This window comes from Hyperolius riggenbachi, chromosome 8 (genome assembly GCF_040937935.1).
Source record: "Hyperolius riggenbachi isolate aHypRig1 chromosome 8, aHypRig1.pri, whole genome shotgun sequence".
NCBI lineage: Eukaryota > Metazoa > Chordata > Amphibia > Anura > Hyperoliidae > Hyperolius > Hyperolius riggenbachi.
This window is the reverse complement of record NC_090653.1, coordinates 143,844,231-143,864,769: the sequence shown is the minus strand read 5'-3', so window position 1 is coordinate 143,864,769 and position 20,539 is coordinate 143,844,231. Positions and strand designations below refer to the sequence as shown.

At 43.2% G+C, this 20,539-nt stretch overlaps 1 protein-coding gene across 1 annotated transcript in view; it reads right to left on the bottom strand.

Moving 5' to 3' along the window:
• Positions 1-8,294: 8,294 nt before the first annotated feature.
• Positions 8,295-20,539, bottom strand: part of THOC2 (THO complex subunit 2) — a 202,565-nt gene continuing 190,320 nt past the window's right edge. The window contains exons 36-39 of the mRNA XM_068251182.1: positions 19,814-19,965; positions 17,999-18,075; positions 14,837-14,884; positions 8,295-8,761 (exon numbers count right to left, since the gene is read on the bottom strand). Coding sequence (XP_068107283.1) covers positions 14,857-14,884; positions 17,999-18,075; positions 19,814-19,965 — 257 coding nt within the window. The 3' untranslated portion in view covers positions 8,295-8,761; positions 14,837-14,856. The remainder of the gene's footprint in view (positions 8,762-14,836; positions 14,885-17,998; positions 18,076-19,813; positions 19,966-20,539) is intronic.

The window sequence follows — 20,539 nt, the reverse complement described above, 5'->3', positions numbered from 1 at the left end:
GTCCACGTGTATGCCGGCAACCATGTGCGGTACACGCATGGACAAAGGACAGATCCGCTGCCAGCGGCGGATACGAATAGGTACTGTATAACACACTGGGGGGCACATTGACCATTAGGGGGGCAGTGTTGGGGTTTTTGTTGCTCATGCCGATATTGCTCGCCGTTATCGCCGGGCACCCGACCATCCACGGTGGCCCGACATCTTGCAGCATGTCCGACGGATTAATGCGACCAATTCTGGCCCAAAGTTAGTCACATTGTTGATCAGACATGCACTTGGCGGTACAGATTTTCATCCAATTCGATTAGAACAATTGAATCGGATGGTCGATCGGCCACCTTTAGGTCTCAGAGTTCCTCTTGTATGCAGTCCTGGATTTACCTCAATGGAGTCTATAGGCAAAGATGTCCTGGCACCTTAGACTTCTCTCTCCATGAAACAACCCCCCACCAAACTGCACTGCTAGGGTGCTGGCTGTCCCTTCTCCATTACTTCCCTTGCCCATCATAGGTAGCTACAGGTGCCTTATCCTGCTCTCAGTGAAATGCCGAAAGCAGCATGAGTAACCTCATTTACACGCTCATCGGGATTCTGCATAGGGAAGCAGGGAGGGAGGCGCTCGGGGTGGGAAGTGAGTCGCCTTTCCATCATCAGGTGCCTGCAGGCATGTACCTACAGTGCCTTGTGGTAAATCTGGCCCTGCTTGTATGCTTACTAAGTTGAGCTTAGTGTGAGGATGTTAAATCACATCTCTACCACACCTTCAGTAAAGTCTCTCCTATATTCAGTTGAAGCACATTAAAGGGAACCTAAACTGAGCAGGATATGGATTTTTCCTTTTAAAATAATACCAGTTGCATGACTCTCCTGCTGATACTGTGTCTCTAATAATTTCAGCCATAGCCCCTGAACAAGCTTATGCAGATGAGGTGCTCCGACTGAAGTCAGACTGGATTAGCTGCATGCTTGTTTCGGGCATGTGATCCAGCAAGCAGTGATTAGCACCGGATGAAATCCGAATGGGTTTCATTCTGATAATTAATGCACCTGCCCTACCTACATCTCGGAGCTTGTTCACAGGTATACACCAGGTCGCCCCCTCCGATCCTCCAATGACCTTCGCCTCACCACCTAACGCATTTCACACTCCCATGCCCGCCTGCAGGATTTCTCAAGAGCTGCCCCCACCCTCTGGAACGCCCTTCCACCCACCCATCAGACTTGTTCCCTCTTTCAACTCATCCAAGAAAGCCCTCAAAACCCACCTCTTTATGATGGCCTACACACCTCCTACCACAGTTAAGTTGGCCATACACTGGCCCGATTTGCCGCCGTTTCGACAGCAGATTCGATCACTGCAATCGAATCTGCAGCCAATCGTTCGCACTACACGCCGAGTTTCGATCCATTTCGTCCGATCCCGTCGATCGCTCCATGCGGAAAATTACCATCGATCGCCCGCGGGTAGGGAGCGCGTCGCTAGTGGCGTTGAGTGCCCGACGACCAACGCAATAGTGAGGCAATACATTACCTGCTTCGCCGGCGCGACTGCCCCCGCTGTTTCTTCTCCGCTCTGGTCTCCGGCATGCTTCAGTTCCTCCTGCCCGGCAGGAAGTTTAAAGAGTAGAGGGCACTCTACTGTTTAAACTTCCTGCCGGGCAGGAAGAAGTAAAGCATGCCGGGGCCGGAGACCAAAGCGGAGACGGAGTAGCTGTGACCGGGGGCAGTCACGCCGGCGGAGCAGGTAAGGCCCGGTTCACATTAGCGGTTGTTTGCCAAACGGACCGGATGACCTGACCGGATCCGGACCGGATCCGGATCGGAACCGTACGGTTCTGATCCGGATCCGGTCAGGTTGCATCAGGTGGCAATCAGGATGCGATCCGGATCAGTTTGGCAAAATATACGTAAAAAAAAAAAAAAATGTTGGGGTCTGGGAGGTCAGCAGAAGGGGGACCTGTGGAATCAGGCCCTCTGCTGTTTAGCACTCACCTCCACCTCCGACATGCTGCCAACATCCTGCCAACACCTCCAGCTCGTGCTGCTCCACTCCAAAATGCTTGCCCATGTGTCCCCAGCCAATATCGCCGCAAAAATCCGCATAGGAAGTGGGGTAGAAGATCCGGATTTCTCAGCCAGTGTGTTGTGCGGCCTCCGGTTCCCATTTGTTTGTATTGGCCGGATGGTGCAGTCCGGCTCCGCCCCGGATACGGCTGCCGGAGGGGCCGGATGAAAAAATAGCGCATGTTGGAACGGAGGCCGGAGTCCGGATCCGGCCCGGATCCGGTCCGGCTCCGGTTCTGCAGAACGGACCCATGTGAACGGACGCATAGGCTTTAATTGCTATGCCGTGCGTCCGTTCTGCAGGCGGTGCGGCTCCGGCACGGCGATTCCGGAGGGCCACCGCAAGTGTGAACCGGGCCTAATGTATGCGGCGGGGGAGGGGAGCAGCGGCACCACCACCACAACAGATTGCGAACGGTTTCAGGCTGAAATCGGTTCACAATCTGTTTGCAGTAAAGGTAGCCATACGATCCCTCTCTGATCAGATTCGATCAGAGAGGGATCTATCTGTTGGTCGAATCTGATGGCAAATCGACCAGTGTATGGCTACCTTAACTCTCTACTGAATATTTAACAACCCCACCTAGTGTTTTCACCCCACCCTTTAGATTGTAAGCCTCTGGCAGGGTCCTCCATTCCCTAGTGTAATCTACAGGATCATGTGCTCCTGTCCTATGACAGCCTGTACTTTTATTACTGGGCCTACCTAACCAGCCCATATTGCATGATCATGTATTTTGTACAATTTGCATGTATAACTTTGTTCTATGTTGTATAACCTTGTTATGTCTGTCATCCTTGTATCATTGTATATATTGATTGTCCAGCGCTGCGTAATATGTTGGCGCTTTATAGATTCAATAAATAAATACCTGAGCTTGTACGTCAGGGGTGAGGGAGTTAAACTTACCCAGAAGCCATCTTCTTCAACCCGTCCCACGCCGTGACCGACACTTCCTCCTTCCAGTTTGAAGGAGGAAGTGTAGTAGTTACGTGACGCTGCTTGGAACACAGCGTGGGACGGTTTAAAGAAGACGGCTTCTGGGTAAGTTTAAACCCCCCTTCCCACATGCTCATGAAACCAATTTGAATTTCATCCGAAGCTCATCAATACCAGCAACTACTGTAGACAAAGAGATCAGCAGGACTGACAAGCAACTGGTATTGTTTAAAAGGAAACATCCATATCCCTCTCAGTTAAGGTTTGCTTTAAGTGGAATCTGAGTGTTTTTAAAGCATTTAGATGCGAGAGAGATAGAGAAACCAGGAAAGGGGCATGCAAATGTAATAAAATGTGTTAATGGACAAGGGTAGTGAGAGGGATATGGAGGTTGCCAGATTTCCTTTTAAACAATACCAGTTACCTGACAGCCCTGCTGATCTATTTGGCTGCAGAAGTGTCTGACTCGCACCAGAATTAAGCATGCAGATAATCTTGTCAGATCTGACAATAATGTCAGAAACACCTGATCCGCTGCATGCTTGTTCTGGGTCTATGGCTGAAAGTATTAGAGGTAGAAAATCAGCAGGAAAGCCATGCAACTAGTATTCATACAAATCCAAAGATATAAAAACAAACGTTTAGGTAATACCTTTAATGACTGACTGATTATTTGAAAAAAAAAAAAGTGTTCCAATACATTGGCAAAGTCAGTTTTGCAGTAGAGCTACCTGTGAAAACATTATGCCATGTGTTAAAACGGAGCTGAACTCTTGCACAGGACAGAAGGAAAACAGAGAGAAATGCACTCTGTATGTATGGCTTACCGTATATACTCGCAAGCAAGCCGAATTTTTGACCCCCCAAAAGTGGGCCAAAAGTTGGGGGGTCGGCTTGCTTGCGAGTCATGGGTGGGTGGATAGGTGCTGTCCCTCCCCGCTCCCCCCGCGGCCGCCGCCGCTGCTATTACCTTAGGCGGCGCCGCTTCCTCTATCCCCGTCCTCCGGTAACTCATTCACATCAGCGCGCCCCCCGCTGCTGTGATGACGCAGGAAACCATAGAGAGCGGTTCCCATAGTAACGGCATCGCCGCTACAGGAAGCCGCTCTCTATGGTTTCGTCATCACAGCAGCGAGAGGCGCGCTGCTGTGAGTTACCGGAGGAGGACGGGGATAGAGGAAGCGGCGCCGCCTAAGGTAATAGCAGCGGTGGCCGCGGGGGAGGGACAGCACCTACCCACCCATACTGGGGCACTATGCTAGCTATATGGGGCACTATGCTAGCTATATTGGGGCACTATACAAGCTATACTGGGGCACTATACAAGCTATAATGGGGCACTATGCTAGCTATAATGGGGCACTATACTAGCTATAATGGGGCACTATACTAGCTATACTGAGCACTTAGCACTTCACTAGCTAAACTGGGGCACTTCACTAGCTATACTGAGCACTATACTAGCTATACTGAGAACTATACTAGCTATACTGAGCACTATACTGGCTATACTGGGCACTATACTGGCTATACTGAGCACTATACTAGCTATAATGAGCACTATACTAGCTATAATGAGCACTATACTAGCTATACTGAGCACTATACTAGCTATACTGAGCACTATACTAGCTATACTGAGCACTATACTAGCTATACTGGGGCATTTTACTAGCTATACTGAGCACTACCTACCTATACTGGGCACTATACTAGCTATACTGGGACATACTGGGGGGATCACGCGGCCAGCGTTTCCTACCCCCGGCTTACATGAGGGTCAATTTTTTCCTGTTTTTTGGGGTAAAAGTGTGTGTGTGTGGGGGGGGTCGGCTTACATGCGGGTCGGCTTGCTTGCGAGTATATACGGTACATTTTTTTTCTTTCCAATAATTGTCATTCATTGTGGCTCTTCCTGTTTCATTTTGTTTATAAAGGACAACTGTAGTGAGAGGAATAAGGCTGCCATATTTATTTCCTATGGTTAGAAAATACATATGGCAGCCTTATCCCTCTCACTACAGTTGTCCTTTATAAACAAAATAAAAAAAGAAGAGCCTCAATAAATGACAAGTATTGGAAAAAAAAAAATGTAGTTTACGACCACGCTTCCTCAGGCTAATAAATCGTGCTCGCTGTGTGTATTAGCTAAGCTCTGAGCAATAGATGGTGTGCTTATTCAGCAACCAATGTTTGTGACTATACTCCATTTGAGTTCCTTTCCCTCTGGACTAACAGTACTACACTATTTGGGCTCTCGTTAAAACTGATCTGAAACCTAAAGTGAAAGTAATGTGGCCAGTTTCAGTTACCTGGGGCTTCTTCCAGCCCCCTGTAGTCGTCATGGCCACTTGCTCTGTTCCATTCAGCCACTGTGCCCTTCTGAAAGCTGGCCGACTGGTCCAGTCACAGGCTACTGCGCAAGTGCGGCCACGACCCTCCTCAAACATGCTCCCATGGCTGGCATGCGCAGCAGCAATTTCTACAAACTGCACAAGCACAGAATGCTCCCGGCCACAGGAGCGTGATCGAGAAGCCCGCAGCCCGGGGATTCGTCGGCAGCTTACAGAGGAGACAACTGCTGAATGGAACAGAACAGAATGATTGGGAAGGAACACAAGGGGCTGGAGGAAGCCCCAGGTAAGTTAAACTGGCCACATTACTTTCACTTTAGGTACCCTTTAAGATGCAAGGTCTATACATTTTACTTTTTAGAGAAAGTGCTGTCTAACCTGAACTCAGAACATCCTCTCTGCTCTAAAAGATACACAACAGCATAATAAAATACAGGATACAAATGCAGCAACAAATCCGCAGTGTGTCTACTTCTTGCTTTATGGAAGCAGACATCTTGTTAACAGCCTGTACTTTCAAATGAGTTTATCTGCCGTGGCAACCATGTGACACGGGAGAGATCAGATTACAACATGTGATTATACACAAATGAGGGGGAATTACACAAGCGAAACTCTCTAAATACATACAGAGTGCATTTCTCTGTTTTCCTTCTGTCCTGTGCAAGAGTAGGGCTCTGCTTTAACACATGGCATAATGTTTTCACAGGTAGCTCTACTGCAAAACTGACTTTGCCAATGTATTGGAACACTTTTTTTCAAATAGTCAGTCATTAAAGGCATTACCTAAACATTTGTTTTTATATCCTTGGATTCCCTCCATGACTATAACCTGGCCACATACAAGAAGCAATACTGTGCAGGAAGTGAGTTTCAGCTTTTACAGGTTGCACTGCTGGTCAGTAGGGATGATCACAGATATGCAAATTATTTTGCAAATATATGCAGCTTGAAAATGGACCAATCAATTAAAACCTGGATTGATTGGTCCATATTCAAACTGCATATATTTGCATAATTTTGGAAGAATTTGCATCTCATTTATCATCCCTAGTGGTCATATTGCATCATTCCACTATTCAGACTGCAAATGGAAAGAGACAGAATAAATCGATCTGAGAAGATTGCAGCCTGAAAGACTACACAGATCAGAAAAACATCTCTATCCAGAGTAGGGTAATAAGGTGGTTATTCAAAAATAAATAGTGCCTTCATATATATATATATATATATATATATATATATATATATATATATATATATATATATATACACTATTTTTTGAAAATGGGTCCCCATATGTCCATTTTGTATTTTTTTTTTACCTGGCCCGGTTCCTATTTTAGATATGATAAGGACACTATGACCGGAAGGTAATCAACCCCCACTTTTCAAAGAGTTTACATAGTGATGTAAGCCTGTTGTCTAATTGATGCTTGCAGTGGGAGGGACAGCAAGCAACAGCAGTAGGGAAGTCGTGAAAATCACTGAGCTGGCTTGGGGGAAAAAAAAGTGATGTCCCCGTAAGTATCACAGAGAAACAGTAAAGATGGAAACATCAAATTTCTCCTAAATTTGACAATGAACACTAAAAACAGGATAGGCAAGCTAAGTAAGGGCTAGTTCACACTTGGCGCTTGGAGCGCCGCTAGCCCGTGATTGCGTTTAGCTCTGCGATCTGTGGCCAAAAACTTGCAATTCAGCACGATATGCGCTTGGGATTCCCATTCAATAAAACGAAAATCACAGAGCAATCGCCCCTGAAACACTGCGATCGAAATTGCAAATGCTGCAGTGTGAATGTATCCACAGGTATACATTAGTAGCAGCACCTTGCTGATCACCAGCGTTCAGCAAAGCACTGAAAAAAAATTGTCAAGTGTGAACCAGCCCTTAGTCATTTTTTTAATGGGGTTGTTTTTCCCCTATTTTTCAGTTAATATGGTGTTTCATCCCACTTTAAAGGTGTCCTCTCCTGAAGTGGGATTTTGACCCAAGTCAAACAAGGCTCATGACTGCGGCATAATATGGAGTCTACATTCCTGCACAGTGGCAGCAGCAAAGCTGCATTTTTTCCCCATGAACATAACTTTTTAAATATGTTTTCAGCTAGCCAAGAATAACTATCCAAGCACTTTGCCTTCAGCAAGTACTTTAATCAAAAAAATCCCCCTTGTGCAGGTCTATTCATTTGTGAGAAAGTAGCTCTGCCAGCAGAATCCCATCTATAAGAATCAAAAAACCTGCATGCATCAGGTCTAAAACTGTAGGTTATGTGTACGGGTAATCTTTCAACAAAGGCCCACACACACGAAAAAAAAAAAAAAAGATTAACTAGGTATATTTGTTTCAAACAGAGCTGCTTTCACTGTAATGTCCCCGTCAGAACGACTTTAATGGTAATAAAACAAATGGTTATGCCAACTTTCCCAGAGTCGACAATCTCCCCCAGCTGAGTGCACTCATAAGTTATTTAGGTGGCAGTACAGATGATGAATACACAATAAGGCAAGATACACACAATGATTTACGACCCATTCAGAAAACTATTGTTTATTTAGAAAAAAAAAAAAGCTTACACTGGTAGAATTCAGCAGATAAAATGTCTTTAAAAAAAAAAAAAAAAAGTTTCTGAAAATTCTTAAACTAAAGTTCGGCAATACAAAGCTCTCCTGGTGAATAATTAAACCCTATATTTTCCAGGGAAGAGGTCGATTCTTCCTTTTAATTTAAAAACAATATGATAAAACAGAACTGCGGTCGGGGACGTCCAAGAAAGGTAAGTATGGATTGCACATCTCTTCTTTAAGACCTACACAATATACAAACAGCTTCTATTCATTACCATGAAAGCCCAGTGCCCACATCTTACATACAAGGCCAATAAATACAAACTGAGTTTAAATGAGGTAAGTTCAGAAAAAAAAAACAAATGTTGGATAACTGTTTATTTTGTTGCAATAATTAAAAAGGATGCATTTCATATTGCAAATAATTGTTAAAGTTTCAGGCAGTATTCTGACAACCTAACAAAATTCTGTACATACAAACTGGAACCTCATTTGCATGGTGGCAATTTGCAGCACATTGTGCTTAAAATTATGGAATAGGAAAAAACACTTTCAGCATGTACTGAAAATAAATGCATAAGAAAACCAGCAACACATTTAAAATACAGTAATGCACAACTTGAACATATACTGGAGGGATGGAAAAAAAATGAAGAAAAAAAACAAAAACAAAACGCTAATAAATGAATAATTTAAGGGGATGCAAATGGGCCCTTCTCATCCAGAAATATCTGTGCAATTAACATTGTGGTAAATAACGTGGTCACAGCTCATCACCCTCCTCTTCTCACACAGTCTGCAGGATCCCATGTCTTGGCGTTAAGTGTGTTCTGTGGACAGATGGGAAAAAAATACATGTAACTGGCATATTTGAGATTAAAACAACTTTCTTATTAATTAACAAACAACAACAAATCACATAAAATAAAGATTCATACACAGACTAGGCTAAACCTGGCTGAGGCCGCTAAAGACCACCTCCTTATATCACTCCAACTCTGCCATACGCCACTTGTTGTCCCTCTGACCCCCTCCATAGTACAGCATCGGGACCTTCACTGTTGCCCAGGAGACTGGTTCCCTATCCCTGCCAGGCAACTATAATCATATGTGTAACACCTTTGTCAGAGATGGGCTGAATTTTTCTGATGCTAGTCACATTCCTCTCCTAGCCTGCATTCCTCTGCTCCTCTTCCCTGCAGAATTGTGAGCAGTGTGTAATGATGTTTAACTCACCCAATTGCTTTATGCAGCAGTGATCTCCATGGCCACTGCAGCGTCATGCGACACGCTGGCACATACTGACAGTGTCACATGAAGCCATTGTGTCTATGGAGATCGGTGTTGGAAAGTGTGATAGGGTGAGTTAACCCTTTCCCGACCGCCAATTGGTGGTGGGAAGGTGGCGCCCCCTGGACCGCCTATTTCCAATAGACATCAAGTCTTGGAGGCATAGTTTAGCAGGGAACGTGCGCACGCATGTGCGATCGTTCCCTGCAGAAACACGGAGCAGTCCGTCAGCCAGCGATCACGGCTGGCAGGTTGTTAAAGAAAAAACAAGCTGAAAAAAAACAACAACATTTATTTACATCTGTAAAGCGCTGTACAGAGGACACTTTGCTGTCCCTCTGAGTGGCTCACAACAAAATCCATTTTGCAGGCTGATACCTATGAGAGGAGAGGAAGTAGACAGATCGCCATCCAGGGCCAATCTAAGGGGGGAAGTGGGGAGGGAGTGGGACAATAAAGATGAAGACATACACTTTTTTTTTTTTTACAAACTAACAGCAACAGCGATCAAAGACCACCAAAAGGAAGCCCTGTTAGGAACAAGAAAAGGAGGTAAGATTCCTTTGGGTGCGAAGTTGTATAGCCGTGCAGCAAGCTGTTAAAAGTTGCAGAGTGCTGAATTGTGAAAAATCGCCTGGTTACTAGGGGGTGTAAGCCTGTAGTCCTCAAGCGGGTAACCTTACATTGGGAACCACACACAACTTTGCAGGGAGATAGGAGAGAAACCCGGCCCTCTATCTGCGGGATGGATTCAGCATGCGGGCCGTAGTTTGCCCAGCCCTGACCTAGGTAATAGAACAGGTAACAATGTATCAGAACACATTACAGATAGTCAATTAGTTGAAAATATATCTAAGTTGATACAGATTTTATGCAGTTTGAGAAAAGATCAATCAAATACCACGGTTGCTTCATGCTGTCGGTCTGTTTTAAAGCTTAAATATTAGCCTAAAATCTGCATGATCTCAGTATCATTGACCACCCCTAGAACAAATCTTTAGCACCGGTACTTCTGTAGTGTTTAGAATGACAGGCCCTCTATCCTGGCTCACATCACAATTCTTTGCGAAGAAGTAATTTATCCAGAATCCCAGCAATGCACCTGTGCGCCTGCCTTCATATTTTATAAACCGTTTAAAGAGCCATTCACACTACCATGTGCTGCCCTGCATCTGGCTTCATTATACGTGTGAAAAAGTAATTGATTTCAAAGAGTGATTGTTTATGCTAGTGCACTGCATGCAGCCCAGCAGAAAAGAAGTCATGTCTGACACATTATAGTATGCTGTCATTCAATTCTACATCCATTCAAACAGAAAAGAATGCAATGCATAGCTACGCACAGTGATGTGCAATTCTTAAACAGAAAAATCGATTTAATTGAAAAAAAAAAAAAAAAACACCATGCATTTAGTTCCACTTTATATTTTAAAATGGTTAATAGCAAACATCATTCTACGATCATAGAACTACATCCATTACGCAATGTTTGTAACAGAAACTGACATCTGGGAGGCAGGAAGTTTGCTAACAGTAAATTAATTAGTGCAGGTGGAGAAAATAAGCAACACACATGGAGTAATAACAATAAGGCCCTGTTCTCACTTACGATGGCAACGTGCTAACTATTATCGCAAGCGGTTTTCCGCTGCAATTTTTCACGATAAACACGGAAGAAAAAAAAAAAATCGCTGTACTTTTACACAATTTTTGAGCAACCCCGATTCACGTTTTAAAAACAATGCAATCTCTCTACAATCTGTAAGCATTGCTGCATGTAGCAGGTTTGCGTTAAATGCAAATCGCGGCAGTGAAATCACTGCCATATACCTTCAATTGCACTAGGGCTTTTAAAAGCGCTAGTGATCACGGTAAGCTTTCATTCATTTGGGAACAGCTGTTTCCCACTGCCCGATCACAGGACGACATTGCTGCAAAAGCGAAGGGAAGCAACGCGACAATCGTTAACGGCGGCGGTAAGGGGGGGGGGGGGGGTTGAGACATAATTCGGGCTCCAGCGCTGAAATTAGCTTTCTCCAACATACTGTCTTAAACGAGTTTCTTTTTTTTAGTAATTCAACCTCAAGCATTTAAGTAGAAAAACCTTTTGCAAGCACATACTGGATCATGTTTTCTGGGGCAGAAAGATTGGTGTAGGTTACAACAGGCAGCAGTCGACATTTAAGAAAAATAAATAAATAAACAAAGTGGAGAATAGGTTACTATGGCCATCTACCAATAAGGGGAAACCAGCTAATGTGTATGCTACATAACCTACAGCCTGAAAACTGTGTGCAACTGTCAATCTAACACAATCTCCATGACACACACACACAAACACTTTACTTCAGTATCACAAGATGAATATGGACATTAGCCTTCACTCTTCTATGGTAGCATTCCTTCAGGGCAGATGGTAGTGGGTACGTTTTTTTCCCAGAACATAGAGAAATGGACCTGGACATGGTATTTGCTTTCTTTTGCACTGAGAAAGGCAGCCTCATCATACTCTACCCTTCAGGAGATTATGTAACACTGTACCAGGAATCTTAATGGTATCATATTGAAGCCCCTTAAAAACAGAATCCTCTATGGACAGCCTGAAGAAATGGTGGCAATAGGGACAGTAACTTCATCTATATACTGTACTGCTACCCGAAAGCAAAATAATAAATTTGTTTCACTATTTGTATGTATGCAATTCAGTACAGCACACGGTTTCCACCTGACATGTGTGAGTCACCCAGCAGCCATAAGAGACCTATAGAACATATAGTTAGAAAATAAGGATAAAAAAGCCTCCTTGTAATGCGGAAGACCTTTAGCCTACTACTGAAATGGTACCTTTTTGATTAAATGTTTGCTTTATAATTTTCATACTAAAAAAAACCAAAACCCTTTAAAGAGATTTTGTGGGTATAATAAAATACTGAAGCTTCCCCTGTCCTCCTCAGCCAGCCCGCTCCAGCTCTGCCCCCCCCCCCCCCCCCCCTGAACAATTAAAAACAATAATCACATTGGTCTGCCTGCGCACGAGCACCATCGGCTTTCCACTCAGGCAGAAATAGCCGAGCCCAATCGGGTCTGCTCCACTGGACAGACAGCTCAAGTCTGCGCAGTGAAGTGGACCCAATCGGGCTCCACTATTTCTGGCGGAGATGATGCTGTCAGAGGGATAACATTGCAAGACCCCTGAAGCCAGCAGAGGGACACTCCAATCCCCCCCCCCCCCCCCGCCTCAATAGACGCCTGTAGCACAGTGACGGATTTGTATGAAAGCATGGGGGAGAGGCTTTCCACCAGAAATGAAATAAAATAGATTTACAATTTTCAATTAAAGTTCCATTAAAGGACTACTATTGCAAAAAATAGTAAAATTTTAAATATGTTTAAACATATAGAAATAAGAAGTATGTTTCTTCCAGAGTGTAATGAGCCATAAATTACTTTTCTCCCATGTTGTTGTCACTTACACGAGGTAGTAGAAATCTGACAGAATTGACAGGTTTTGGACTAGTCCATCTCTTCAGCAAGGGTTTTATTCTTTAACCCATTCAGGTTCCGTCGTTTTCACGTGAGAAATGTTCACCTCCCATTCATTAGCCTATAACTTTATCACTACTTATCACAATGAACTGATCTATATCTTGTTTTTTCCGCCACAAATTAGGCTTTCTTTGGGGGGTACATTTTGCTAAGAGCCACTTTACTGTAAATGCATTTTAACAGGAAGAATAAGAAAAAAATGGAAAAATTCATTATTTCTCAAATTTTAGCCATTATAGTTTTAAAATAATACATGCCTCCATAATTAAAACTGATGTATTGTATTTGCCCATATGTCCCGGTTATTACACCGTTAAAATTATGTCCCTATCACAATGTATGGCGACAATATTTTATTTGGAAATAAAGGTGCATTTTTTCCATTTTGCATCTATCACTATTTACAAGTTTAAAATAAAAAAAATATAGAAATATTTCATCTTTACATTGATATTTAAAAAGTTTAGACCCTTAGGTAAATATTTACATTTTTTTTTATTGTAATGGTTTTTTTTTTTAATACTAAACATTTTATTTGGGTAGTTTTGGGAGGGTGGGAGGTAAACAATAGATTTATAATGTAAATGTGTGTTAATTTTTTTTATTTTTTTTACAGGTGTAGTATTACTTTTTGGCCACAAGATGGCGGCCATGAGTTTGTTTACATGACGTCACTCTAAGCGTAACACACGCTTAGAGTGACTCATCGGAGAGGGAATGGCCAGAAAAGGCGCAGCTTCCGAGAGAAGCTGTCGCTTTTTCAGCGGGGGAGAGGAATCAATGATCGGGCACCATAGCCCGATACATTGATTCCGTGGCTACCGAATCCACGGCCGGGAGTGCGCATGCACGCGCGCGATCGGCCTCGGGAGCGCGCGGTAGCGTGCATGGTTCCTGGACGTAGAAACTACGTCCAGGAACCAAAATAGGTTAAAAAGACATTCCCTGAAAAAGCATTTATACAATGATGCTGGTCAGCTTTTCTGCTCGCTGCACACTAAGTGCTTTTGAAAATAAATAAAACTGAAAATACCTACTGTACTGTGACCTACTGTAAGTGACAGCAACGCAGGAGAAAAGTAATTTATGACTCATTTTACTTGGGAAGAAACCTACTTATTAATGGGTTTACATTTTCCGATTTTTCTGATAGGACAACCAGCGTAGGCTTAGCAAATATAGACTGAAAATTTCTCCTACATGTGGAGCCACAGCTTAATGAGGTTTTGCAGCGGCTAGCAGCAATAAAATTATATGAAGTGTGCCATGCAGATTGTACACTTAACAGGTGTAACGCATGGATAGAAAAGCTAATGCACTACAAAGACAATGCAGTAAAAACCATTCTTCTGCAACAGCTACAACTAGGTTTTATTGGTGGAATGCTTTAGAGCACAGGTGTTGAACTCCAGTCCTCGAAGGCCATATTTCATGCCAGTGTTTAGGATGGGCTGAAAAAGGGAGAAATGTGTTTTACTTGATGAACCAAACCTTTCCAGAATCTGTCCCATAAATTCAATTGAGCTGTCACAAAAATGCGTGAGGACCACAGCCCTTGAGGACTGGAGTTCCTTGCTTTAGAAAGTATGAAAACGATAAGAGAAGACCAATATCAAAAGTTGATAACCTGAAAGGGGTAAGAGGGTTTTTCTGTTCTAAGGTCGGGTTTCCTCTAGAGCTGAGCGTCTGTCTCCGAGACAGCAACTGTGCAGCCCGATTGCGCGTCCAAATCCCTGTAGCTGTGCATGGCTATAGGTATTTGGAAGCGTTGTCCAAAACTCTGAAGTATTACTTCAGTTTTTTTTTTTCTTCATGCACATAAATTTGGAAGCAACCTATAATCACACAAAATTACCCCTCCTGGAAATGAGCTCTCAAAGTTCTTAATTCTTGCCTATGCATTTAACCAGTCAGATTAAGCAAATCACTCCATTTGATAAGGAGGAATTTATTCCCAATTGCTTAAAACTGTCAAAGGGTGGGAAAAGGAAAGGTGCGGCAGCTGTGACATAACCTTCTCTAATTTAGTGTCCCTTTCATCTTTACAAATTTAGCTTTCCAAGACTTACCTCAACATCACCAGGATTCATTATCTGTGCTTGTCTGAAGATTTATGGGTACATTTTTCATTAAGGAAAGCAAATATTTATAATATACAAAACTATATAAGGTAATATAAACACGTAAGCAGAACAAATTGTACAACAGTTGCAACCACTTCTGCTTGGTACAACCGCCCCTTTCATCTGCGCAACACCTCCAAAGTACCCCTTCCTAGCTAAAGAAATCTTCAAAATCTTGGTACTGCCCTCCATTAGATCTCATCTCTGCAGGAACCTTCTACTCTTCAGTCTTTCTCACATTAGGTTATCGACACTACAATCAATCCCAAATGCTCCCCCAAGACTATACACTCTAAACACGCATTATCTAGTGCCCTAGTATGGCAACCCCTTCACTGGATTCCAGTACACTTGAGAATACAATGTAACTACTGTATATTCCGGCGTATAAGACGACTGGGCATATAAGACGACCCCCCAACTTTTCCAGTTAAAATATAGAGTTTGGGATATACTCGCCGTATAAGACTACCCCTCTTCCAACGCACACCAAATTAAAATTAAAAAAAAAAAATCATGTACTGGTGCTTTGTATGAACAGATACTGGTGCTGTACTGTATGTGTTACCCAGTATATAACAGTATATAGTCAATTGACTTGTTGCATTGGTCAACTCTCCTTAAGTAGACTGGTCAACTCTCCTTGTCTACCTGTTTATCAGAGCGGTATGGAAGAATAGATTGCGCTCCCTCAGCAGGGAGATCTGAGAGGCGGTAACAGGATAGGGCGTATCACCCGGCATCAATGACACCCGGCGTATAAGACGACCCCAACTTTTCAGAAGATTTTCAAGGGTTAAAAAGTAGTCTTATACGCAGGAATATACAGTATACTTTGCTTTTTAATGATATCTACTCCAAGAGGTATGTGGAGGCTACCATATTTATTTCCTTTTAAACAATACCAGTTGTCAGACAGCCCAGCTGATCTATGTGGCTGCAATAGTGTCTGAATAACACACCAGAAACAAGCATGCAGCTAATCTTGACAGGTCTGACGATAATGTCTGAGACACCTGATCTGCTGCATGCTTGTTCAGGGGCTATGGCTAAATTTATTAGAGGCATAGGATCTACCGGATAGCCAGGAAACTGGTATTGCTTAAAAATAATTAAATATGGCAGCCTCCACATACCTCTCTACAGTTGCCCTTTAAATCACGTACTGGAAAAGGGCCTCCAGTGTATCTCTGACGTCAAAGAAATATTGCAAAATGCAATCTTTAGTCCGCCTCACTCATATCCTTCCATAACTGGCATTAAGAAGCCCTGTGCTAAATAGTTCCCATTGTCTGGGATCCCCATACCCAAAGCCCCCCCCCCCCCCCAACCATTAAAATTAACTCTTAAAACCTATTTAAAATAGTTAACCCATCCTCTCTCTGACTGAACCATTGTCGTATTAGATGCAGCCCCTGGTATCTTTCCCTTACACATTTTATGGTTTGCACCCTCATCCAGAGATGAGTGAAGACGTAATAGGGTCCGAGGCAAAGTAAAAGATTCGGGGGCCCCTGGTGGTTCGTTTGGTAAGCTGAAGTAAAGAAAGATCAAATAAGGTGGCAGGTGGGTCCCTTGACTCCCACTAGGCCCCCTACATTTCCTGGTGTACGATCTTGCTCTGCCCACATCCCTTGCCCTGTGCAGCCTCTTCTCCCATGCCCTGTGCATGAAACTACTGCTGAGAGTGCCGTTTAGATGGACAAATTCAGGGAGATTACTTGGTAATCACGATAAAGGATTTCTAGAGGATACAAATGCACAATCTACTGGCTTTATTGAAAATCACCATATTTTTAAATGCTACAAAGAATATTAGTTACATCATCATATAGCAGGTGCAGTCATATGACCCACATTAAGTTTTTACTGAGTGATCCACTCTAAAAAAAAATCTTTATCAGGTCTCCATACTACAAGATTAGTCACTCATTGCTTTAGTCATCTTTCAACAACTTCTAGGATGCCCGCCCAGTTACTCACTGTCAGGTAATCATTGTCAACTGTATTCTGATGTGGCATTCAGACTGATTTATACTAGCTGTGGATAATTTAGGACACGCCCCTAATGGAGCGCTAGACATGGGGCAAAAATACTATGCATATTACTGCTCATTTTATGCCTGCAACGCGCTTTAAGGATTCAAATGTATGTCAGAGATGTAAACCACTTTTTTTTTTATCTTCAATCTAGATAGAAATCTGCTAGTAGACCTGTGTAGATGCTCAGCTGAAGAAATGATTTTGTTTAGAAGCCTTTTGATTAGTTGATACAAAACAAATTATTTTCAACACTGGCCTCTTCCTGCATAAAATACGGTCATTGTCATATGCTGCAATGTTGCCAGAGATCTAGGCTGTGCCTTCCTCCCAAAAGAGTCTAACTGTGGAATACCAGAAGCAGGGCATGGCACATGCTAGAGAGGAAGCAAAATACTACTGAATATCCATTGCTTGAGATCCAGAACCTGCCCAGCTGCACAAATACTTACACTGGGGTGTAGCACTCTCACTTAATGTTATCAAAGGATGATTGCACCGAAAGCTTAGACAATTTTGTGACTTCAAAGCATCTGTTACACAACAGGATATGGAACTCCGTAACAATCCTCCAAGACAAATAAAATAAATATAAACAGATTTAGAGCTCTCACTCGTAACGTTGTTCCAATTAACTTTGAAGTTTACTATCGAAAAATAAATCACGTTGGTGGTGTGGTGCAAACACAGCAGAAAATAATAATAGGTATAATTGATTTTGGCGTGTGTTCTACACACTTCATTGGAACTGCTATACATTTCCTGGGGGCTGGAAAGAAAAATCAATTTTATATAAACATACGTTTCTGGGGGGGGATTTATCAATTTCCCGGCAACCAGTTCCCAGTAACCACTAGGAGAAATAGAAAAAAGCTTCAATTTGCATTGTACGGCATAAAATGTATGCGGCATAATGCGGCTTGTGTTGCCTCTCTGGTGCAAGTCAGGGGAAATTATCCATATCCCCCTCACACACTAATGAACAATTGAACTTTGGGAAAATCAATAGAACATGGCCGCAAGTCTGTGAGTCCAGCTGCAGCCTGTGTCAGAAACATGAAAGGATATTGTTTTTTCTCCTCCTTTCCTCCTGTGCTATCACGTTTCTCCTTCTTCTCAGACTTCTCTTTGTCATGTCTTGACTCCTATTACAAAAAAAGGACAGTTTTAAGACATTGAACCACTATATAAGGAATACATAAATTAAGCTTCCCTTGCAAGAAGCAATGCATCCCATCCCAGAACATACACATTAACGTAAGGGGAAAACAATTTCCTACAGGTCAGATGCACATGGTCATCTGCACAGTATGTTGGCAGCAGAGTGAAAGGGCTGTGATGTATGCTGTGACCATTAGCAGAAGCCAAAGGTAAATACCTGGGTGTCCTAGAAGCAAGCTCTGCTGTCAAGCCTGTCACTGAATGCTAGGCACTTTATATGTGCACTGCAGATCTGCACTTGATTCTTTGTTCAGAAAACATTGCTAATTCGTTTTTGTTTTTTCATTATTGGTCCTGTTGGTAGGCTTTAATTTTGATTTCTATATATTCTTATATAAAAACTTGAGGAAAGTATTTTAATACTCCCATGGCAATAGTACAGTACAGGGCAAAGTACAGCCTGCTGGCCCGTAAGCCCTATGAATTCGGCCCATCACTTGAAGTCTGGATTCCTCTCCTCCCTCCCTGCAGAGTTGCGAGCAATGTGGTGATTACAGGGTAACTCACCTAAATCACTGCTTCCAGCGCCAATCTCCATGGCCAAAACGGCGTCATGTGACGGATAGTCAGTACATGCCAGCATGTCACATGATGGCACTGTGGTCATGGAGATCGGCGTTGAAAGCGGCAATGAGGTGAAATAACCCTGTAATTACTGCACTGACTTATTTTACTACTGTTAAATCTTTTCTTTTGAAAATTTGATGCATGTATTTTGTTCTAAAGGCACCATAGCTTAGGCCAGAACACAAACTTAAAGTGTACCTGGGGCTTCCTCCAGCCCCCATCCAGGTTTATCATTCCCTCGCCGTCCTCCCCCACCTAATAGAGTGTCTGCAACTGGCCCCGGAAAATCCTAAAGTCGGCGCAGGCGCAGTCTGGGCCACGCATACACAATTGGACCCGGACTAGAGGACTTTCCGGGGCCAATTGCAGAGGAACGACAAGGGAACGATAAGCCTGGAGGGGGCTGGAGGAAGCCCCAGGTATGTATATTTTTTTCTTAATTCCCCATCTCAGGTTTACTTTAATTGCTATTAGGTTATACCAACATTTGTAAGGCATTTGTTTTCCCCAAGGATGCTTGGAAAATATTTCCAGGCCTTAAAGTGTACCGGAGATGGATTAAAAAAAAAAAAAAATTATACATACCTGGGGCCTTCTCCAGCCCCCTTCAGGCTAATTGGTCCCTCGCCATCATCCCCCACCTAGATTGTCCACTATAGGTCCTGGTAATTGGGCAAGTCTGCACAGTTCACTGAGTGCGCTACCCCGTGGCGTTCCCACAGCCAGGAGTGTGCTCACGTAGTAGTACTCTGCAGGTGCAGAAAGCTCTCAGCAGCGAGAGCAAAATGGGGCGTGAGTGCGGCCTGGCCGTGCATGCGCACTATGCCCAGACTGGCTGAAATATCAGGACCCATAGCGGAAGATTCAGGAGGCGGAGGACTGCTAGGGACCCCAGATGCCCCAGGTATGTATCTTTTTTTTATTTTATTCACCTCAGGTTTAGTTCAAAGATTCCCTGACCTGTAAAAGAGGCAAAAACCATTGGAGTAGTTGCCAATGACCATATACAATGGGTTAACAGTACAGACCTTTCACATGTGCTACTGACAACTAACCACTTGTGTGTTTTTGATTTTTTTCAAACACGTTACAAACCTTTTTGCTGCTGGAAGAGCTTTTTTCCACCTTTTCCGATTTCACAAGTTCTCCTTTTTCTTTATTTGAAGATTTAGACTTGTTGCGCTCTTTTTCATGTGAGCGCGGGGAATCTGAAGGACTCTCACTTTTACTATGTTTCGAGGAGCCACCTATGATCAAAACAGTTTCATGTGTGAAAAAACGAATTACTGCACTTATACTGACCTGGCAAGTCTTTTTTTCTAATTTTACAGAAAACGAAAAAAAGGTCTGAAAAATGAAAGAAAATCAGGACAGAACACCTAGAAACAGAGTTAAGTAAGTATAATAGGGGTTTTTCTTGAATGGATTTAAGTATTAAATTGTAGAGTAAAAGAGAAACAAAAAATACGGTATTTGTTGAGAACTGTGAACTAAGTTGAGGAGCAGTAACCTTATTCTTGCCATAGTCCATCACAATACCTTAGAAAATCTAACAGTGTCCACCTTAATACATGCGTACAATTGAGTTGCCAGCATGGCTCAGGGCTCGATCTCGGGGACAGGCAAAAATGGCGCACAGCGCCAATAGTGTCAGAATGGCGCTGCACTTAAAACGATATTTATCGTTTTATATGTTAATTTTTTTTTTTTTTGCAGGGATCGGGCTGTGGGCTGGCAGCGGGGGTCGAGCTGGAGAAGCAGCAGGCAGTGGGCTGGCAGCGGGGTCAGGGTGGAGAGGCAACAGGCTGGCAGCGGGGGTCG